The 24,787-nt window shown below is 41.0% G+C and overlaps 1 protein-coding gene across 1 annotated transcript in view; it reads right to left on the reverse strand.

Moving 5' to 3' along the window:
• Window positions 1-23,009, reverse strand: part of mei4 (meiosis-specific, MEI4 homolog (S. cerevisiae)) — a 30,602-nt gene extending 7,593 nt beyond the window's left edge. Inside the window, exons 1-4 of the mRNA XM_034161912.1 lie at window positions 22,961-23,009; window positions 21,662-21,907; window positions 17,423-17,967; window positions 8,718-8,849 (exon numbers count right to left, since the gene is read on the reverse strand). Coding sequence (XP_034017803.1) covers window positions 8,718-8,849; window positions 17,423-17,967; window positions 21,662-21,907; window positions 22,961-23,009 — 972 coding nt within the window. The remainder of the gene's footprint in view (window positions 1-8,717; window positions 8,850-17,422; window positions 17,968-21,661; window positions 21,908-22,960) is intronic.
• Between the last annotated feature and the right edge of the window lie 1,778 nt (window positions 23,010-24,787).

Below are 24,787 nucleotides of genomic sequence, written 5' to 3' on the forward strand. Positions count from 1 at the left end.
ATCCACGTGCACAGCAGCCATCTCTGTAAAAACCTTCTCCCACCAGCACTCACATGGACAAAAGAGCATCATTAACTACACACTTTCTGAGAATAAATTCACCTTATCCAAGTCAGATCGACATCGGAAGGTGGACAATACAACTCTCAGGAAAAATGCAGGATGAAGAGGAGCATCAGCCACCTGCTGATATGTCGAGATGAACTGTGATTACAAAGCAGCTCTGTAGCAAAAATGTTCCCAGAGCATTCTGAAAGAGCGCTGGAGCAAAAGAGTGCAAATGGAGCCGGCACAAGCCTTTAGAGGCTTCAGCTGTGATGTTCCTCTGCCTTTGCAGTCACAACTGAACCCTGCACATCTCAAAATGAATTCATTATCCCAATGCCAAACTTAATATCCTACAGCCCTTAATATAATTAAGGGCAATCATATCAGGTGCTGTCATACAGCCGAAGCCAGCGGAACACTGTAACAAGCTGACAATGTTCATGAGCTCCAATGCCAAATCAACCCTCAGGGGAACATCAACTGCAAAGCCAACGTCATCCACACACTCAATGGCTCATTCTTAAAATTAATCAAGATTGAGCCAACAGAATGTCAGGAAAATAGAGACAAATGCCCCAAGCAAGTTCTCAGAGTGCAAACTGCCAGCTCCCAATCGTTTATTACCACCGCCAAGGAGGTTTGAGCTTCAAGAGTTGACTGGTTGGTTGTTTGGATGTGGAGGAAGAACTAAAGTCCTATATAGTCCTGACACATATTGATGCCAGTACCTAACTCCGGATCACACATCAAGAAGCAGATGAGAGTCCATGAAGACTCCTGGAGGTGGTGCAAGTCTGTCATGACTTTCCCCGCCAAGGCCAGTATCCATTTACAGCTGGGAGGACTGGAAGGATGCGGGTGAAGCGTCCAAGAAGACAGACCAGGCACCAATCCCAGGTCTACACATGGGTATCCCTACTCCTTATCCCACAGAGCTAGCTGCTCTACAGGAAGACGACAACAACAAATAAGTAAATACATTTTGAAACTGAACAAACTCTTGATTGTTGGATCCCAAAGTTTACAATCTGCATATATGTTCAGATCATTTTGGGGTTTTTGTACTGAAATAAGAACAAAATGGGATTATTAGTTGTGATGATCTGTCAGACCTGATTAATACGCCCTCTGGCTGCTCAGATGACCAATAAATGCCATTCTGTGCACACAACCAATAGGGGGCAGTAAATGTACCCACGCCAAAATTTGCAGTATAAAATTTGTTATGGTTATAATTTGGTTGTGTGCCAGCCGTCGGAATGCTGACTACAACTGACTTCATGGCAGAGATTAGTGTTTGAAATATGAAGCCTATCCACCAACTGATTGTTGAGATGTTGGTGAAAGAGCAGTACAACTCAGTTTCAAGTACACAGCATTGCCCGCTGTCCAAAAGTTTGAGTCAATGTGCATGAGGACCACGTCTGGAACCATCATCTGATGGTTGCTTTTGTTAGGTCTACAACTGGACAGACTTACTGGGAGACATTATTTTTTAATAATATACAAGTATTAAAAACTATCAGCAGTCTAAAATTAATGCAAATAAAATAAAATTCAGTATTCAGGTTTTTTTTAATATTCTGGAAATGTATTATTATTCATGTAATGTGCAATTGTTGAACACTGTGGGTTCAAGTGGGCCTTCCACACTGAGTGAGTGAGTTAGTTTTGGATCTTGACAGATGTGTGTGCTGAGTGAAAAACACTGATTTATCAAAGCAAATCCTCATATTGTTGAAGGTGCAGCTTACAAAGTCACAATATGTTTGCATCAACCTCACACACCGAGCCGGTGCCTTTAAAAAAATAATTTCCTAGAAATGTTGCCACAAATAATTTCACAAAAATTTTCCTGTGAGACTAATTCAGTTCTTTTTGAGATTTTATGACCTTTTCCTCCAAATAAGCTGCTGATTGCCCCCCTGCAGTAAAAATCTGGTTTATGGTGAGACAGCCTCCGACAGACAGACGACAGCCTGCATAAAAATACAGACAGTGATGTCTGAGGGTGAATCGTAATCACGGCAGAGTGGCATATATACTGCCCGCTGGTTTAGTATTATAGGTGGGTTTCATGGTGGCTTTGTCCTGAGGGGCTGTGGCCGTTTGGGGTACGTGGTCGACTGTCAGGTCCTCTGACAGCAGAACGTGGAGTACAGATGGCAAACCTCATCTGTATGCCGAGTGGCACCAAGGACGGTGGCAACAGGCTACAGCAGCGCTGAGGATGTCAGACAGCAAAACCAGCCTCTGTCGGCGTACTCATTACGATAAAGTTCCAAGTCACTGCTGCTGCTGCCCTTGAAAGAGTGTGACCAAAATACTCAGTTCATATGACATATGCTATGATTCACCACACACATGTATAATATTTAATCATTTACCCTTTTGTTAAAATTATAGTTCTCTGTATTTGTCATTTTTCAAATCTTTTTCCAGGTGTTGATTCGTCTGTTCTAATATTTATTTGGAAGGAAAGCAGTGTTTAAGCCGTCTCGTGGGTGCCTGTGGGAGTCGGTCCTACATCTGAGGGATCCATCTATTCATCTATCCAGCAGTGGGACGTCTGGGGTCTAAGTGGTAACTGTTTGAGAGCTGGAGTGTGCCTCTGTGTTGGGGTCCCTCATGTGGTCTAAACGCTCCTACAGGTTGTAAACAGTGACTCACCAACTGTTGTCCATTTTCTTGGGGTGGTACCCTTCACCTCAATCGACTTTTGAGCCATCGGTCTTTATGGTAACTGGCTTCTACTCTATATGTACATTTCTGTCTGCACATTTTGTTTTAACATCAAGTGTTACTTTGCAATTTTATTTGTACCTCAAATGCTGCACTGCAGAGAAGTAGGTTGTCAGAATTCCCCAATTCTGACAGTGCTACTGGGTAATCGTTGGTCCCTATTACCTTGTAAGATGCAGGTACACTCACTGTTGAGTTAAAATTAATCAAATAAGAAAACATTTCTTACATTTTTTGTGCGTCTGAAAGACTATTTTCATGTATTAGAGATAAATGTGACAACTGTAACTTCAGTAACCTGCTAGATTATCAAATTATTTTGGTACCTCACAAAATACCCACAGCGACTGTCCAGACAACCCCCCCCCCCCCCCCCAATCAGATTGAGAACCTGAAATTCATGCTGAAATATTAAGATGACCAAAATAAAATAAAACAAAAGTAAATTAAAAAAAAAAAAAAAAAAAAATCTGTCTTCAACCGTCAACCGCTCAGTTTCCACCTCTGCAGTGGAAAAGCCGGAGTCAGCTCAGAGTTCCAGCCCAGATGGCAGCGTCTTAACCACCAGCTGAGTCCAGCAAAGCCACGTCTGGATTTAACCTCTGCAGTGACGGCAGCATTTTATATCTAAACTACACTTTGAGATGAAGGTGAGGGTGTGTCACTGGATTAACGAATCAGAACAATGTGTGCACAGTTAAAACAACAATGTCAGCAAACATACAAGAACATCACGAGAAAGCAGAGATTTAAATATGGCAGAACGGTGTGGACAAACAGAAGATGCATCAAGTGATCCGACGATGGTTCAGATAGCTCGCGTAATAAATAAACGACCAGCACGAATGAGGAAACATTCAGCAAGTGCATCGTCCACACCGACACACGGCATCTATAGAAAACACAGTGCTGCGGTTTTGACCTTTTGACCCCAAAATTAAACAGTCTTGGGGTCACCATGTCTAATCGTGATCCTCCATGTTTTCACACGTACTGATTTGTACATGCAGTGTTTTCCAGTGATGGATTCACGAAAATAGGCTCATGTCCTCAGTCATGGTTCCTATATCAGACCAGGTCCAGCCTTTTTTACATGTAGGTGAAAAAAGTGTCATTACCCCAACCAAATGCAGCAAATATTGATCCACTCATCAACTCAACACCCCGACATTCCTGCATTGCAGTAACAAATGTCAGTCTGATATCAATCCAATGAATAATAAAATACACATCCAAGATTGCTCTGTGCAGAAAATTTATGATACCCAGGCAAACTATTTTGGAAATATGCATTCAATACCACATAGAAGACTAAAATCAATTATAGTTCAATTTTCGTGAAACTGGAGTTCCCAATAGTCTAAAACACAACAAATTACTCCTCTTAGTTCCAAATAATGTATCATTGTCAGGGTTTTTCCCCCCAACGGGAATGAGAATTCGCCCACTCTTTATCCCGAGGGGCGTATCCTGCAGCGCCCTCCCTCGACGAGCACGGAAGCGGTCACAGAATCAGATGAGGAAGCTGCACGACGTTCTCAACAGAAAGAAAGGGTTAACAGAGTCTAAACACCCACATAAAAAAAAAAAAAAAAAAAATCACAGACGGCCACAAACTACAAATAAACAGCGCAGCACTGACAGTAGCAGAGGGAGGCCAAGGCAGGAGAAGGAAGACGCCGCAGTATGAAAGCAGTTGGTGTTAACCGCACATCAGCAGGTAAGTGGAGGTCAGGATTTAAGTGTTTGAGATAAAACAATAACATCATTGAGACCATTTGACATCTCCCGAGAAGGTCGTTTTTTCATCTATCTACAACAAACTGACTCCCAACAGACTTGGTAGAGTCTAAAGCCGACCACTTGGATTTGGGGTGGATGCGGCACTGCCCTCCCCAAAATAACCAGCGGAAAGGGGATTTATGTTACCTTAATTTCAGCTCAGCATGAGTCTCTCTTGGCTTCTGCTGTCAGTTACGGCAGTACTAGTGTCTCTCCTCTGCTCCACGAGTCGCCCACGCTGTTAGCTGCCCCCCCCGCCCACAGACACAATAAAGCGGTGACAGGTGATATTCATGCTGACAACTCATTATGTTGCTGTAAATGCAATAAAAGCTTCCCGGTGAGCATGAATCTGCCTAAAAGCAAAGACGAACAGATGTCAACTCAAAACGTTTGAAAAACAGACAAAAACTTAAATCTGGTGGCCGTGGTGAGGGTACTCAAAGTCCTGGTGGTGACAGCAGTGCTGTTAGCCCAGATCATGAGCAGCTCTCCTGCAGATAATGTTACAGCTGCACCTCACAATAAGCATAGGAGGACAGGGTTTGTCCAGGTCTGGAAGCATGTTCTGGTTCATCTACCACAAAGTCTTGGCTCTGAGATGACAACCACACAGGTGGACCACCAGCACATCCCCACAGTAGCCATTTACCTGCTGTAGCCAGGTGAACCGTGGGCATCCATGAGCCTTTTCCAGTTGCTGTAGTGTGGATGATGACCACAGAAACAGGCCACTTGGCTAAAATGTTGCTCACTCACAAGACCCCCGAAGTGACAGTTCACTTAGCACAGTCATTCCAATGGTACCCAAGAATCCCCCAAAAGAGACCAAATACTAAAGACATTCAGTCATCTCCTGAGGTCACTGGTTAGCATTAAAGTCTCACAACCACACAGTAAGACAGGAAACAGCAGGAGCCAAAGGACTGGGACCTTCATTCTTCTACAAAGTTCTTCCCCAGTGTCCCTCAAAGGCTGAGGACCCAGAGACATGAGCGTTACTGATAACATAAGTGAACATTTCCACAACTTCAACACTTTCACAGCACAGACTCACTTCTGATGGCTGAGTCTGGAAAGTCATCGAAAGTCTCGATCTTAGTCTTGACCCAGGGTGATCTCAAACCCAGACACCGACTCCTCAATCAGATTCTCCAGTGTTGCAATCACCGTATTCACTGATTCCACCAGAGAGAAATTATTTTAATTAAAATAAAAACACTTTCAAAGGCAGTGGAGGAATCACAATTATTAAAAACTGTCCAATTTTCGTAACAGTCCCACCTGCTGCCTGAAATCACAAGGAGACATATCTACATGACAATGTTCTATTCAGACAGATCGTGCTCCTGTCAGTCAGAGGAAGGAAAAGTGTTTAATGCCACATTGTCATGATTTTTTTTAAGAGACTTGCTGAACAGAACTCAATGAACTCTTTAGTGAAATCAACCCAAACAAAGAACACCACCAAAGCTTCTCTTCATCACAACTCTCAACGGGCTCACGTACTCAACTTGCAGACAGAATGATGGACGTTTTTCCACGAATAGATGGAACGCAGTCACTTGTGTGCAACTGATGGCTTTGATGGATGCTTGATCAAACGTCTACGTCCCAAAATCAGCACTGTACAAAAACACAAGCTGTTCTTGTGCACAAGTGAATTACATTGTTTTATTTTTTGTTGTTTTTTAAAGTTCTTTGGAATTCAAATTAAAACAGAAACTGCTTGTTATTGACATTTTAAAGGAGGAGACCTTACTAAGAGGTCACGTAGATAAAAAGTGCTTAACTGCACAGATTTATTGTTTTTATTATTATTAAAAGAAAAATCTTTTCCACTCATGGTCCGGTTTAATTGTATTCATATTAATGATGTTTTATGGATTCTTTGTAACTGTGCTTTTAGCTTGTTCATTTTTTTTTATTTTGCCTGTTCATTTGATTTTATGGGTGATCTGAAAATCAACCAGCAACATACTGACAATTTATAGAGGACTTTTCCAGGAATCAAAACAAACTAAACCCCAGTAATGAAAGAATAAATGACAAAGTACACTACAATAATGCACAAAATCCAAAATTAAATAGATAGTAATGCAGTAAATAGGTGTGACTTACACTCAGGAAAATGGTACATGTATTGGTGAGTATTAATGGCGTACATTTCAAATGAAGTACGTGACTTCCTCTGGGAACTGGGGCTAATGACATTTTGCAAACCTGTCAGCTGATATTTGTAAATTAAACGTGCTCTCATTAGAATTCAGAGGGTTTAGACGCAGGAGCTAAATGGCTTAAATATTCATGTAAAATGTATTGATGTAGTCTTTCTCTAACGTCCTTATAAAACTGGAGGCACTGCATCTCCCCCAAGGAGGATGAAGTGCAGGAAGCTGCAGACGTGGAGCTACAAGCAAATTAAGACGGTCCAGTGGCTCGGTCTTGAAACACAGAGGCTTCAAAAGCAACTCCTTGTTCCTTCTTCAGCCTTGAAAGAATAAAGTCAAGTGTTGCTGCGAGTGGGTGGACACATGCATGTGTACTTTGAAATGTCAAACCACCAGATGGAAAAAAAAAAAAAAAAAGGTTTTCAGTAAGACGTTCGTCAATTCAAGCTTGAAAACATTTCTCTGGATGCAGGTGACACGGCTCCACTTATGTAAGATGGAGACACAGAGGCTCACGCTTGCTCCTTGTCCAAGTGCTGGTCCTTATGGGTGGAAACATCATAACCAGGTTTGATTCAAATTCAGGGGTCACAATATATTTATTAGCCAACATTTAAAAGTTGAACTTTGAGCCTCGTAACAACTATACAAGTTGATGAGACCCAGAATTCATTCTTTAAAGTCACTCTGCCTTTATTGTGTCACAAAACCCAAGATCAAAGTAATCATGTGTCAACTGGCAGACTTTGTAGCGGTTGGCCGGCTGTGACTGCTCTTGGGACGAACTTACTGAGTGGAACAAACAAATGTTTTAAACGCTTCCTTTTTCCAGAGCTGCAGCAGTGAGAAAAAGTCTGGTTGTTTCAGCCAAAAGCATCACTGCAGCACGAGGCCATTTTGCATTGTCAATAAGAGTCTTATGAGTACAGCAGCTTCAGCGTTTTTCTGGAGCTCTGGTGAAAGAAATGCAATGTTGTAAAATTTCTCTTTGGCACTTCACAAAACAGGAAAAAAAAGACAGGCAGAGCGAGCACTGCTGACCATACGAAGAGGAATGAGGAGCTCAGCAGGAGGTGGTGAGAGTAAAGAGGGAAAAAAGTCCCCTGTATCCTTTCCCCTTTGACACACATTTCCATTTCGAAGGCCCCCTGATGACTTAACGCTCAGCTCGGCCTTTCACAGGAGGCCGGTCCGCCGAACACAGCGCTCGCCTGGCCTATGACTCAGACTACAAAGCTTCTAAAGGCCGTCTGAATACAGAGACAGGAGACTTGTGGGACACAGCATTGATTTTATCTGCCTGGTTGGCTGCCAATCAGGACCCGGGGCACTTCATGGCACCACACTACGTATAACAAGTGACCCACACAAACTTGTCAATCAGCGAAAATGTTTACACCTGCAAGGTGTGCACAAAGGAAAACCTCAGCAAGTACAAGTGAGGCTGGGAGGAGCAGAGAGAGCAATCATAGAGAGCAATCATAGGAATCACAGTCCACGAGTCCGTCTGTCCAAAAGACTTATAAACGCAATGCCTCCGAAACCAGTTGGTGGAGTTCAATGAAACTTCACACAACAGTGGCTCATCATATGAAGAGGTGTGTGAAGAAATATAATTACAGTCTGTCCAGTGTACCCATAAAAAACACACACACTTTACAGTGATTTAATGGGTTGCCTTATTGGTCTGTTATCTAGATTCTTACTGAAGGTTTAATGCAAAACAGGTTTGTTTTTAATTTTGTACATGTAAAAGTGCTTTGGAAATACTGTGACCCCCACAGACACGCTTTTGTATTTCAACTTATAGAACAAACATGGTTTAAAAATACTGAACTCAACTGTGTAAACATTGAGAATAGAGCTGCGGCAAAGAAAAAGTGAAATTAAAGAACGCTCGAGATGTTGGACCAGAAGAAGACGGTTTGAAGAAAGCGATGAGGACAGGTCTTGTGACGTGTCAGATGTGTTTACCTGACACAGCTGGACAAACAGGTCGGCCAAAGTGTTGATCAGAGAGAGGATGTGGCGAATGAGAAAGCACGTAGACATCCTGCTGCCTCCCACAGCCGTCAGACACGCCCTCAGCGTCTCCGCGACCTGCAGCTGAGGGCCGAGAAAAGACCTTTTCACTGTTGGCGAATCATTAAAAACTTTCAACATGCAACTGGAAAAGAACATTTCGAAAAAATGAACTGACTGCAAATTCTATAACTCATTTTGCTTTGGTGAACCAGCTAAAAAAGTCTCATATATTCAGTTCAAAGCCACTTTAGCACACTTAGAAGTGTAAAACACACCATCTCCACTTCACCAAGAGGTTTTCTACAATGAGAAAAAATGAAGTGATTATTTTTCCTTTTATTTCGAACTACAACTGTTTCAGCAACACTCCCTGTGTGCTTTGGAATCTGAGCTTTTCCTCGCCTTGGTAGCGTTGAAAGCGCTTAGTGTGACGGGCGTGTCCACCTGTGGTGATATGTTTGAAATGCAAACAGCCATTTAACTCAAACTTGGTGGATAAACTCATTGGACTATCCTCTCTCATCAAAGTTCATGTCAAGGCCATAGGTCGCATGTCAAGGTCAAATAAGAGGTTGTCATGTAAAATACATTAATGACCATATATCAGGAACTAAATGAGACACTGAAGTTCATTTTTGGTATTAACCTCTGATCTGCTCTGCCAGTGAGGTCCTGATGACATAAAGCAATCCCCCCCCCCCCCCCCCCCCCCAAAAAAAAAGTTAACTGTGATGGCGAGGTGCTGCAATTATTTGGATGTCTTGTGTCCACTGCCACCCTGAGTGTGGGTGCAGGTTTGATTGATGCCAACTCCTATGATGGCCACTCCCCATATTTATGGACTGTAGTAGTGACCGCCCAGATTGCACAGTCCATTAAAGATAGGAGCAACTTTCTGGAAGATTGCTCACACCAAGAAACCACATTCTGAGGCTACAAAGGCTGTTGATCAAGAATGCAACAACATCTGGCTTTTCCCAGATGGAACCTGCAGAAAGGCTCCAACTGACCTTCCTTCTCCTCCATGCAGAGAAGGAAGGCTTGGGGAGGAGTGGCTGAAAGGCAGCTGGTGTTTAGTTCTGAGATTCTGGTTTTATTAAGACATCTGGCACCTTTAAAATAAGCGTTTACATTTAATTCATGTAAGAAATACGCAGATAAATGACACTTGATATGCGATTTGCCTCAAATACCAGAAACCTCTCAGTTGGAGATTATGACGACGTGCATTAGTGTAGATTCAGCCACAAGTCACTTCTAACACATCTTACTGTAAAGTGTCAAATAAAAGCAAAATGTAGTTTTCAGCTGCAGGTTTTAATTTAGCAGATTACAAAGAGTCCCTCGCGTCCTGGTTCACCTTCACGTTTTCAAATGATGAATTTTAAACGGCCCAACACTCAAACCATCGTCCATTCAGCACACACATGAAGCAGCAACTGGCAACGCGGTTTGGCTCAAGGCCTTCATGGTTATTGTTGCTTTTCAGTTTAATATGAGGATTTCAACAAGTAACCTTGGATGAGTCAGAAGTGTTTAGTTACAACAATGAGATGCCTCAACCTACTCAGAGATGTGTGTTCTTCAAACTAAATATCAGCAGCTGAAAGAGCCAAAAGAAAGGAGGCTGAACTTTTTATTTGCTTTGCACTGTCTCCGCTTCAGATCATCCTTGAACACAGAATGTCACAAGGACATCGCGTCAAACTTTCCAGAGCGATTTTCACGACAGAGAAAACCATAAACTGAATGTGTTGAATGGAGGAGAACACTTTTCAGCACCTCTAATCAGACTGCAAGCAAATACGCTTTCACTCAGACTACACCGACTTATCAGGGGCCCTATCTTGATAATGTATGGTGCACGTTTAACACGCATACAGCTTGTGCATTTGTGGTGCGTCCAACTACATTTTTGCATTTACACAGAGAATGATCTGAGAAACCTGATGACGGACCCGGCAGGTAATTACAGTAGGTGAATTTGTGGTGCAGAAATGTGAACAAAAATAAAAAAAAATAAAAATGCAGAACTCGCGAGAGATCGTTTACTAAAGATGATGACGAGGAAAAACAGACTGATTAATTTTCTAGTGTTAAAGATCAAAACTTTGAGCACAGGTCAAAAATTCAAGCACAAGCGCTGCATGCATGAGTAAATTCTTTACTTCTTTCTGAGATTTCCAAATTATTGATTGGGGATAAAGTTCCACCAATATTGTGGTGATTTACTTCAGTGCATTTTTTTTTTTTTAATGGAAACATTACTTTATATCCTTCAAGCTGTGTAGCATCTCCTCCGTCATATTGTCGTAGGAATCATTTATCATTCATATCTGTCAACCTATATGCATGTTTGTTTTTAAACCAACTGTGCATGAGGAGATGTGCATGCACAACATCTGAAAACAAACTCCACAGACGCAGTGACACTGAGAGGAATCACTGTAATAAAATTGAGAGAAATAAAGTGTAGCTGAGCTACAGCCAATATATGAGAATGTAATAAGTCCTTCCAACAAACACGGTCAGACGAGTTCAGCTACACGCTCGGCTGCTCTCCAAAATGTTATTACATCAAATATGTGGAACACAGCGCAGAGTGACATTTGAATGACACCACTTGGGAGTCGGGATCTGTAATTTCATCGATTTGGCGCATCATCTTGAAGGATCTCCTTCCTTCTAGACGGCAACAAGTCCTCGAGGTCTGTCTGAGAAATTCAGTCAGAAATAAGAGCATTCCTCCGTGACTGATGAAGATCTGGAGACAGGCCGCAAAGCTGCTGTGGCGGTGCCACAAGGGACCGCCGTGATGGAATAATATGAAACATGCAGCTGATAAAGAATTTTGACTCATTTACTCAGTTTGATTAGATGTTGACAGTACTTGCATGGTTTATTTATGGAAGAAACAAGAGGGCTTTGCAGTAAGATGAGGATTTGTTCTTCCAGAAATGACAGGCTCAATGTGAGGTATTGGTGCCAGAAACAAAATGACACACCTAAAAGTCATAAATCCCAATAATCATAATAAATAGTGAAACTTGACTAGTTTTTTTTTTAAATCTATAAAAAAATAAATAAAAAAAAAAAACCACACACACACACCGACTGCATAGAAACACAAATCAGGGACTCAGTCACTATGAATCCTGAACCAATCTTAATCTCTTGTAATTTATATGCGTCACATATTCAGAACTCAGATTGTTCTGAACATTTTGATATGCAACACAGGCATTATACAAAAAGAAAAGTACCTTACAGGGGAATTACTCAAAGTATGAACCCCAGAGGACCAATGAATCATGTTGAAAACATAAAACCTGTCAAAAAAAAATTATGCAACCCCACCCCCCCAAAAAAAACAAACAAACACCCCATTTCTCAACACGGTGGTCAAGTGGGAGTGTTGCAGGTGGCATTTTTAAATAAATTAATCTTTATTTTAAAAATCCATTTCTTAACAAGCTCATGTGGTGACACTCAGATCATGCATGAAGTGGTACAAACTTATTTAGAAATCAAGTCTGGGAGCGTGAGCTGGTGCCACAACAGACCCCTGAACCGCACCAGGTCCCAGATGACTCCCACCTGATGTATCCTCCTAACTCTCCAAAGTAACCATCTCTCTGCCACTGTCAGGTGAAATGTGGGCGTCCCTTGACCTTCTCCAGTTCCTGGGGTTGTCAACACTGAAGGACCCGCATAATGACCATGCAGAGAGAAATGCACCACATGTCCAAAAATGTCATAACTGACACTTCCTCACAATCCAAGTGATACTCCTCAGAGTGTCTGTAGGTAACCACTCGTTTGACAGTCATTCCAGTGGTATCCAAGGATCTGCTGAAGAGTCAGAGTACAGAACCAAAGACATCTAGATATCTCCAAATGTCACTAGTTAAGGGTTCAAGTCTCCCAACCATACAGTAAGATAGGAAACACCCCAGCCCTCAAGATTTGGACCTTCATTTTCCTAAAAAGTTGTTGGCATCACCAAACACCTCATGACTCCATAAGATCTTTCCAGGCATCTCTGAAAGGTTGAGGATCCAGAGACATGAATGTCACTGCAGACAGCGCTACAAGTTGAGCACTTTCGCAGAACTTCTGATGGTTGAGTCCAGGAAGTCACTGAAAGCCTGGATCTTCGTCAATCACAAACCCAGATACTCCAGTTCCTCACTCACCTTCTCAAGTGCTGCAGTCAGGACATCTACTGATTCACAAATATTATGACATCGTCAGCATAGGTAAATCTTTCCTCACCAAGTCGCTGGTTTCTACAGCAGACCCAACACTCAAGCCATGTTGGTCGGGGTTATAAAAATCTCAATGAAATTCACAAGCATAAAAACTATTAACAGAGTATAAATATTTAAATCACTTTTACTTGTAGAAATAATGCATGGCAGTAATCCACCCGCTACTAAATTCATTCTTTAATCTAATTTTTTCTTAAGACATTTATTAAAAATCGATAATCCAGCCTTTGAAGGGTGTATTTAATAGATTAGGCTGTTCACAGATTCTTCTGGAATCCCAGAGGTGGCATTTCTCCAGCACTTGATCCTGTCAGCAGCCTTTCCAATATTATAATTATACCATCGCCCTTCATCTCTGACCTCCCCTCTCTATCTGAACTGTCTCCAACAATCAGCCTGACTGGCAGAGAGATGAACGGAATCAACGTGCAAGATCGGAAATATAAAGGGCTCATTATGGGTTCTCTTCAAAGTCACTGACAGAGCGCTTTTTGGGGAAGTTAAAGCAGAATTTAAGCACATTATGAGCACAGAGGTGAACTGTGGATTAGTTACAGTGTGCAGAAAGAGGCGGAGAACATTCAAACTGCTGAATGGGCCAAAGGAGATCCAGTTAAAGTCCCTTGGAGTCGTAGTTCCAAAAAAACAATAACTTTAGTAACAACAATCATCAATATTCCTTCCTTTAAACAAAAGAGGAAGGGGGGGGGGGGGGGACTTTATTTATAGTATTTCCAGCTTTTTGTTGATTTATAAACCTCATGTCACATGCTATATCCAAAATGTGGAGGCAAAGTAACAAAAATTCTCTAATAAACAAACCCATGTTGAAAAGACCATCTCAGTTATTGTGGGAAGTTTGTTTACCACAAAAATAACTACATCATTGTAAAAGTACAGCAGTTTCCAGAGTACAAGTTGTTTGTTTTTTTACTTTACTACTTTTGGAGGTCCTGCAACATGTATACAGAAATATCACGTTTATTATTCACAACTGGAAGTTGTGCATATGAAGAGAAATCACTATCCTTCCATCCATCCATCTGGCGCCCCAAAACTCAAGAACTGTAAAACTCTCAAAATCCAAATTTTTATACATTAATACTGGGAAGTCAAAGCTGTGCATGGCAACAACAACAAATAATAATAATAATAATAATACAAATCCATGCAATTCTGAGATTTATAAATGCCTTAAAAACACTGAATTTTGAGTTTCAAGTAGGAAATGTACAGAAGCTCTGAAATGTACCTGTCGTCCACTAGATGGTGACAAAAGCTGCTCAAATGTGTGGCAAGGTCTCAACTGTTTGAGATGTTAATGTTTGGGGAAAATAAGATGAATCGACAGCCAAAAACCAACTTACAGTTATGTCCTTTGACCTTATGGGAAATTTACTTATTATTAATGATAATAACCATAACAAAGCACACGAGAACAATGTATTTAATTTAATAAAAGAAAACAAATAGATGTTTGTCATATTTCCAACATTGTGGGACACCCAATAATAATTTTAAAGGTATTATTCAACAGTCCTTATGTTACACACCACAAGCTGAGGGCTTCCTGCATAAATCCTTCTGTTCAATTCTCCATGTTGCTGGGGGCTAGTAATCAACTTCTTTGCCCAGTCTGCACCACATATCATCCATTATGTTGTCCACTGCACACATTTATTCATCTTATTTGTTGGAATTTAAAAGTTCTTAAGTCAAGGTCAGGTTTATTTATAAAGCACATTTACAAACAGTTACCACTGCCCCAAAGTGCTGTACAATAAAAGGATTTAAAATTATATTTACTTAAATACAAGAACAAAATAAATCAACAAGACAATAAAAGATGTGGCAGTATTCAGCTCATCTTGTGTTAAAAGCCAGTGCAAAAAGATGCGTCTTTAAAAGAGTCAATTGAAGGAGCCAGTCGGACATTCAATGGCAGAGTTCCAGAGCTTGGGCCCCGCAACAGCAAAGGCTCCGTCTCCCCTGGTCTTCAGCTTAGACCTGGGACAGACCAGTAAACTCTGGTCTGCGGAGCGCAGAGCTCTTCCTGGAGTGTGCAATGACAGCATATCAGATAAATAGAATGGGGCTTGACCGTGAATTGATTTAAAAACAAGCAACAAAATCTTAAAATCAATTCTAAAAAGCAACAGGCAACCAGTGCAGTGAAGATAAAACAGGAGAAATGTGTTGGTGCTGTTTGGCTCCAGTGAGCAGACACGCAGCTGCATTTTGTACCATCTGGAGGCGATGCAGAGACGACTGATTAAGACCAACATACAGAGAATTGCAGTAGTCTAAACGAGACGCGATCAAGGCGTGCACAACCTGTTCCAGCTGTTTTGGGGGCAGGTAACGCTTGATTTTACTTAAAAGTCTAAGCTAGAAGAAGCTTGTTTTGACCAGTGTTGATCTGCTTCTCAAATTTAAGAGAGCTGTCTATAAAAACACCAAGGGTCTTAGCAGATGAACGACAGTAGGAGGCGAGTGAACCAAGAGCAGAAAGGTCAAGGTCACCAAGGACCACAATCTCTGTTTTGCTTTCATTTAGATTCAAAAATTTTAAAGACATCCAGTCTTTGACTTCTTGAAAGCAAGTCTGTAGGATGGCAGATGAGTTTGTTTTAAGGTTCAGAGGTAGATAAATCTGCACATCAGCAAAGCAGTGAAACTGAATGTTATATTTCTTAAAAATTGATCCTAAAGGAAGCAAATAGAGCGAAAATAGAATTGGCCCTAAAACTGAACCTTGAGGTACTCCACAAGTCAAAGGGGCTTTCTGTGACACAAAGGGACCAAGGTTTAAAGAAAAGCACTGACCAGTCAAATAGGACTTGAACCATTTGAGCACTGTGCCATTTAATCCAACACACGATTCAAGGCGAGATAAGATTTGGTGGTCAACGGTGTCAAAGGCTGCAGTTAAATCTAAAAGCACAAGCACAGCTGAGCTGCCAGAGTCCATGATTAAAAGAAGATCATTAAAAACTTTTAAAAGAGCAGTTTCAGTGCTGTGCAAAGGTTTAAAACCAGACTGGAATTTTTCAGTTATGTCAAATGCAGTAAGGTGCGACTGTAATTGAGTCTAGACCACCTTTTCAAGTATTTTAGATAAAAATAGCATCTTAGAAATGGGTCTATAATTAGAAAAAATAGCAGGGTCCAAATTATGTTTTTTTAAGAGGGGCTGTATTATGGCCTGTTTAAAGGAACGACACCTGAAGTCAGAGAGGCATTAATCAACTGTAAAATACAAGGGCCAACTGAATCAAGGACTTCTTTTAAAAGCTTAGCAGGAAGGAAATCCAAAAACTCAAGAAATGTAACAGCACAGGCTGTAGTGTGCACATGTGCTACACAGAGTTCTTGCCCCCAGGGAAAACTGTGCTACAAAGTGAGTTCCACATACAGAAAAAATGTTGCGACTTGGGCTCAGGTGTTTCTTTTTGACAGGTGTGACATACACATGCTATGTCAGAACTGCACACTAAAACAATATTGATAATAAAAAGGCTGCGCATTCCCTTCAGCCATCTCTGGTTTGACCACACAAAAACACAAATAAGAAAAGCTTGCCGACTTCATAATGTACATCCATGAGAAAAGTGATCAGCAGGAATCCCCCCCCCCCAAACACACACAGCAAAACAGAGAAAAGAGCAGCTGCAATCATTAACATTAAAGGCAGACGGAGGGCACTGGGAGTGAAAGATGCTTTGCTGAAGGACTACATTAAAAGGTTTTTATATCATTAGGAGATGTGCAAAAGTATTTTCAGCTCAAAAAAAAACACCACAGTCGAGCACTTAACAGGAAACAGTGAGATTGTGTCAACATCACGCAGTGAGTCGTTTTACAAAACAATGTGAATTTTGTTAATGTTTTAGTCTTGCCTACATTATTGTGACATCACGCAAGAATAACTTGACATCTAAGAGGATAAAATACATCCTTTTCACTGATGACTGTGCAGTTTTCTTCACCATAACATAGGACAAAGAGGGAATTCATCGCCGAGGGAGAACTGCCTGCTGGGCAAGAATTTTTCAAGGAGTACAGTCAGAGACAGATGGGACACCGTCAGGGATGTCACCTCAGACTCGGCTCCAGTTCCCAGCTGCTGTGCCTCATCATCACAGTAACACATGAGTGGAGAAAATAATTTCACCAATTATGGACTCAATGGGCCTGGAACAAAGGTTAAAGCTGTTCTTACACAATACTGCCCTCCTGTTCTCCTCCAATTACATTTTCTTAATGTCATATCATGGCAATGCAATGCTGTGGGTTGTAGCAAAAGTCAAGAATCAGGGAGCTGGAAGGACACATCTGGAGCACACACAGGCACAAACTGTTTTCATGGATCACATGACTTACCCCACTGGGCTGTGGACAGTTTAGCAGCACCGCTGTCAGCTCCCTGAGGGACTCCTCCATATGTATCACAAACTTCACAGATGGCCGCTTCCGAGCGCAGAACAGGTCCATCACTTGCGCTGCAACCTGGCAGGCCTGCAGGATGAGGTCACCTGGACCCACCGCAGGCGGAGCTTTGCACGCCATCACAATGGAGTCAAACAGCTGGCACACAGTATCCACCAATATCAACTCCCCTTCAGGGCTGAAGCATACAGCCTCCAGGCTGACAGCCCTCCCTCCGACCCGGCGCAGACCACACAACGCCAGGAGAAACTCCAAATGAGGAAACACCATTTTCCCATGAGGATCACTGGCGTGGCCATAGCACGGTTGGAGCTGAGTGAAATCAGTGGAAGGTGCGGGATCTGGCTCCTGTACTTCAGCTTCAGGATGAATCGGAGTCTGAGAGTCCTCGTCACAGTTTGGTTGAAGATCATTATTACACGCCTCGTTTCCTGGACCAAACAAGTCCTGTGAGAAGTTCTGCACCGTGTCATCACTCTCTGAAGATTGAACAAATTTCAAAGTGACATAAGTACATTAGTTTGAACGTGGTGTGAATTTATTTATTTTGAACTTTTGCAGATATGTTACTTCTTAATAGCATAATTAGTGATGCATTTAATTACTTCCAACTTCTAAAGTACAGTGTGCCAGAATGTAAAAAATGTATCATGTGGTAGGGATGGAACAAAACTTAAGCTCCACAATATGATACATTATTACTATGATGATGTTTGCACCAATTATGCAGCGAATTATTCCATAGTATACGAGGTCTATTAGAAAAGAAACCGACCTTTTTATTTTTTTCAAAAACTATATGGATTTGAATCACGTGCGATTACGTCAGACAAGCTTGAACCCTCGTGCGCATGCGTGAGTTTTTTCACGCCTGTCGGTTGCGTCATTCACCTGTGGGCAGGCTTTGAGTGAGCACTGGTCCACCCATTTATAACCATTTGTAAGATTCAGGCAGTTTTGGATGGCTTTCAGTCGAGTGAGTAGCCGAGAAATTGTTTAACAGCTGGGCATGTTCAAACTTGTCCTGTAATGCTTCCAACGGAGGTGTTTTGCTGTGGCGCCGCGCGATGAGCGGCTGGGTGGCGACGCGCGAATCCGTCCGCACGTCTTTCATTACAAAATCTCCTTTAACAGTGGAATGTCCGGATAAACTGCTGATCCCGACCTCTTCTGAAATTTCTCTGTTCTCTCACGACGTCCTGGGTCAGAGGCTTAAATTTGGAAGTTTTCAGCTCAAAACAGGCTAACAACGGCGGTTCGGGGCGCGGCGTCCGGCGCCGTGGACTGTCCTTAAAGCGACAGTAACACTCCTTAATCTCTCATCAGCTGTTAAAATTTTCACCGAAAACCATCTGAATTTCTCGAATGGTGTCCACTTGGATGTGCCTTACAGTTTCTGAAAAAATTTTGATCAAGCAAAGCGCCAGTCTCTCAGAAAGAAGTCAGGCAAAGGAATTCCGACGGGAGGGGTGGACCAGTGCTCACTCAAAGCCTGCCCACAGGCGAATGACGCAACTGACATGCGTGAAAAAACTCACGCATACGCACGAGGGTTCAAGCTTGTCTGACGCAATCACACGATTCAAATCCATATAGTTTTTGAAAACAATAAGGTCGGATACTTTTCTAATAGACCTTGTACATTAAATGTTCAAGAAAACATCTTCTGAGGTATAAATTGTACTCCTTGACATGACCTTTTACCTATTTGCATGTTTTGTAAACATTTATGCTTCTTCAAGAGATCATCATTTCTTCCATGGAGCAGTTTCCATGAAGGTGTCATAATACCAGGATACAGGACCCATGAAAGGATTATCACAATATGTGAGGTACTGTTCCAGCCCTATTATGTGGAATAATAAACCAAGATAGAAATAAAATATTTTTGAGTGCAATGGTAGGAATATTTGCATGAGTGGAAAATTAATTCTTTCCTTTGAATGGCTGTAAAACATTTATTATCATGTTTTATATGACACTTAAATAGAGCTGTGCCATTTGATACTTCATTTAAAATTAGGCAAGTGTTCCGTCTGGGAACAGGAAGCCAAAAGTAGCGAGTCAGAAACAGCTTTGTCTGCACAACAGTAGACTCTGCCTGGCTGAGCGACAACCGTGAAGGACTGTAGTGCAGTTTGTGGAAGCAGGCAGCTGCTTTCCCCAATCCAGCGGGGGAAAAAATATTACGATAAGAATTGTTTGATCAGCCGCTAGAAATGCCCCCGAGAACACTGTGTAAGATTCTAACTGGATGGTATTGGATTTAACCTTCTCATATCATGCATGTATTTTTACAAATAGGTAGTGGAGTCGTGCAAGAGATCAAAACGCACAAGACAGACATATCAGCCGCTACTATACTGGACAGTGTCTACTTGGATTGTTTCAAAGCTCAGCAGCAAAAAGATGGTTCAGAATACAACATACAGATATGAATTGGACTTCACCCATTTTAAACTATATATTTATATGCATTCCTCAAAGATATTTTGCCTTCTTGGAAAAATCTGCATATCACCATGAATGTATCACACAATGAATGACAAGAGATACAGAGAAGCTACAACAGGTCCATCACGTGCACATACATAACTTCTCCCATCAGCCCCTGAGGTTTGAGATTTAAGGATGGAGAGTGTCTTTGTTGGAACAAATGCCATCATAAAGTGAACAGTATTTACAGCTGTGTGTGTTCATGCAGAGAAGAGCGCTGCATCAAAATGATTTATCCTCTACTGGGAAACAGCACCACTGACTGCAAAATTAGAACTACTCATAACACTTGGCAAGAAGCAGCAAGTTCTTCACACTCACACGGCTCTACATGTTAGCGACATAGAATGGAATGAGGTCTTGTTATTACTTTCGTGTTTGTGTGTTGTGTGCCAGTATTGTCTGGTTATATTTTGTAAATTTGAGTTCATTGACTAAGTTTGCACGTTTTTTCTTTTTGGTATTGTCATTGTGTGTGCGTATATATATATATATATATATATATATATATATGATTGTGTAGATATGTATTTATGAAATTTTGTTTGTGTGTATGTTATTTTTTTAGTGGGTATTTATAAGCTCTGCTTCTGCCCTCACCCTTTTGGCCATGCAGGACTTTTGTAAAGTTGCTTTGTTATGAGTTCTTTTGTTTTTGTTGTTGAATTGTGTGCCAAATAAACTCATTCATTCAGAAAGCCCAGGAGAAAAAAAAAATTTAAAAATGAAAATACGACTCTAATCCGATGGGTGTCATCTTGAACTAAAACATGACGCCAGCACAGGTTTGTCCAATCAATAAAAGCAATCTTCTCAGAAGATCAACCAGATCTTGCAGTTATTGAAGCAGCAAAAAGTTAATAATAGTTTGAGGTCACATCATGAAACGGTGCAGTGTAACCTGATAGCACGTGCCAGTGCACCGTTTTTAAAGACTCACACTCAGATAAGATGAAGCAGCCTGACCTCATGGAAAAAGTCATTACAGGAACATACTGGAGGGAAATGCTGAAGGATGATTGAGTCATTATCCTCCCTGAGGATGACAATCTTTAATGTTTGTCGATTGTTTGATTTGTTTCACAGGATTACACAAAGGCTTTTAGATGAGCTGCACAAACCAAATCTGTTAAATTTAGGTCTTATGCTACGGTCACATTAGCTACAAACGACAGAGACAAGCACTTGTTTTTTGGGAGAGGTGTTATCTGGTTACAAAAATTGTTTTTCAATTTGGAAGTGTTTATTTCTCACTAACCTTTACGAGACATATGAGAAGCGTATTAGATTTGTACAGAAACACAGCTGTTTCAGCATGCGACTCGACACTCCGACAGTTGCCGTGTCGAGTCGCTCAGCCAAGCTGGCGGCAGAGCGACCGTTGTCTCTTGCCGCTGTAAAACGCCCACTCTGGTTGAAAATGAACGGCGAATCATCACTTTGCCGCTGTCACTTGTAGCTAATGTGACCGAACCTTTGACCGCATTCTGATTTCAACATTTTATTAATATTTGTGACTTGAGTCATTTTAATGGTCATTTGGTGCAGTAACAACAACAACAAAAAAAAGTCTGTTGACTCTAAACTTAAAATGTTTTTTTTTTCCAACCAGAATCTAGATTTCGTGTGAGCCTGCCTGACTGAGGTATGTTGCTGTCTTTATGCAGACGGACCCACCTGCTGCCTCCCTGCTGCTCTTTGAAGCTGTCGTCATCTTGGTGAGTAACAGCTCCTGCTGGAGCCTGAGCACCTCCTTCTCCAGCTCCAGGGCTTTCCCCTTCCAGCTCTCATCCTGGTTCTTCAGTCTGAGAGCCAAAGCCTCACAGTGCTCTCTGACACTCATACCTGAAGGTGTTGTCTTTATTACAGCCACTGCCACAGCTAATTTAGCTCTCAGGAAAAACCACTCCGCTGACCTTGTTCCTAAAACACAGTGAACACAGCAAGATTTACACAATACTTCAACAAAAACTCACAAGGCTGTAAGACTCCTTCTGAGCTGTAACCACAGACTTTCAAAACTTTGAAGTTAGTGATTCTCTCACCTGTGAGGCAGACTGTATATTTATTTTTTAGAATAATATCTGGTATTTCAGGTTTACACTGGTTTTCTGCACAGCTTCTGAACTTTTTTCCCCCCTGTCTGACCCACTGAACAACCTCACAAATTATCTTGACTCAAAGAGTTTAGGGTTTCATTTTTGTAAAATGCATAAAATGTTTGGAATACATCTGAACAGTACTTCCAGATCTAGACCACAGCTCAGTAGCACAATTCCAATACGGTCCAGGTGCAATTTGGGAATAGTTCAGATCTGCAAAGTGTGGTGAAGACCCACAGACAAAGGTATGTCCATCACTATACCAAAAGTATATTTAATTCTCAACGACCAATTAAGAAGCTAGCTTGCACAATTAAGACCTTTCAAAGTGTGTTTTAATTGGTAAAATTTCTCACAAGGTTTATATACAAATTAGTGTCTCAAAGCAGCAAATATTTCCTTCACAAATGTGACTGATCCAGGTAAAACAAAATGTTAACCACAGAATTGTTTACTTTATATTTTGAAACCTACAGCTGAAATACACTGTTATCTAAGAAAATTTTAAAAACTTAGAAGTAAAAGGTCTGCATAATTGAAAATTTCTGTAAATGAGATTTAAGCACCTTTACCTACGTAAGATGGCGGCGCAGTGTTCTGCCACAAACACGGGCGTGTCCTCGCCTCGGTTAGTAGCTAGCTAACTTTAACATTAATTCTTGATAGTTTACACTTCATCTCTACAGCCTGTGTCACTTTAACGGATAAATAATTTTATAGCCATTGCATACGGTTGATTAGAAAAATGACTGGGATTTACTGGCCTTTATTTCTCCTCATAAAACTAATTAAGACTATCAAATTAGCCTATTACTAACTGAGACAATGTTCCACTTCAGCAAGTGTTAAAACAAGCAAATAATACACCGCTTACCGCTGGTTGCGGCGAATTTCCCGGAATTTCCAAACACGTTTTCGTTCATTTGCGTAAAAATAGAAATCAGCTTGCGGGCCGCCAGGGGGCGTGGTCAGAACTTCCCGAAGGGGCGGAGCTACAATCAGCTCCCTGAAGCTGTGCACGTGTGCAAATGATGTATTTTTTATTGCTTACAAACTAAACACGTAAAGTCAGTTGATTTTTTTCTTATTGTTACATTAAACAACAAATTTCTAAATGGTTTTAAGTCATCAGAAATAAAGGATTTTGTACATTTGTACACAAGATTATGAGGAAATGTGACTAAAAATCATTTTACGAAGTGTTAAAATCCTTGTGTTTATATCATTTTTTTTAACACATCAATTTTGTTTACAATAACAGCATCCTTTATGCAATACTGAAATAATTAAAAGAATTTTTATTAAGCTGCATTTCATGATAAGCTCCAGGAAAAGGCCACTTTTGGATTTCTTCAGTAGTTTTTTTTTTTTTTACCAACAAATTCATTGAAAGTGTTCAGCTTTTGAAAGTTTTCTGAATGACATTTTTAAATATCAAAGTGTCAGTTCCAACAAGGTCTGGCCAAATCACAACCTGATTTTCTGCATCAGCAGCAACACACCAGTCACTGAGCTTTATTTTATCAGCACACAAATTATTTATGGACTGCAGGCCAAAGAGGTTTTCCTAAATTCCACTTTGAAACGTGACTGGCAGGACTTCTGCTGTGGACAACAGATGGATCCTTCAGGGACGAGGAGCTTCAGTCTGCACACACTCAATGTCATCTTATAGCACCAACCATAAATTACCCAGATCATTTAGAAATGAAGTTTTAGTTTGGCACAAAGGAAGACTCTGAGTGTGTGTATATCATCATGGGATGATTTTATTACTTGGTGTAATTATTTTCTGTCATTATGTGTATGTTTCCAATATTGTGACATACAGCAGTGATCTAATTACTGGTATCATGATTCAGCCGAAACAGCACTGCAAAAGATTGATGACACATATTACAGATATTTATTGTCCCTCTGGTTATCTGCAATATAACAAACTTAAATGTCCAAACTGTTTCTTCCCTCAAACACTGGCCCATAAATCAGAAAATCCACAAATTCAAGAAGCTGGAGCAAGAAGATATTTGGAATTTTTGCTTGAAAAAGTCTATAAAATTTAACCACAAAGTAAAACAACTGTTGATGAATTTTCTGTTCATCCAATAGCTGGGCACTCATGAGCGTGCACGCCTCTGCCAGGGTTCCTAAAACACCCCATACTGCAAAACGTTTAACCAAGTTTGCTGAAAATCCCACAGATAAAATGGAATTTTGAATTTTTTTTAAAACTGCTATCAAGTCTTCTGTCAATTTCCTCAAAATTCTCACCAGATGGGACTTAATACAGGCCAGAATCAACATTTTAGGCGAGATTTCAGAAAATACACTGGCTCCACCCCTTCTTCAGTATCCATCTTGAAATTGAATAGAATGAATACCAGTGCAACACTTTCATGGTTTCTTTTTAAAATGGTGTTTTCTTGCATTTATTCAGGAAGAAAACGTTATGGCTGCTTTACAACGAGGAGGAGCGACTCCAGCTAGAGGTTGTCCTAGATAACATTTTATAAAGAGTCCAGTTCATGATCTGAGGGCTTCAGTCGCTCCAACAAGCCTCCAGGTATGTGGGTGATGATCCACTGAAGCTTTCTGGGAAAATCTTGCACTTTGCTTAGAGACTTGGCTTTCGCAGCATGATCAGTACAGCAGCTGCTGGAGCTGCATGAAATGATAAACAAGATTTATGTGTGTGATTGTG

Source organism: Thalassophryne amazonica, chromosome 21 (genome assembly GCF_902500255.1).
Source record: "Thalassophryne amazonica chromosome 21, fThaAma1.1, whole genome shotgun sequence".
Lineage (NCBI taxonomy): Eukaryota > Metazoa > Chordata > Actinopteri > Batrachoidiformes > Batrachoididae > Thalassophryne > Thalassophryne amazonica.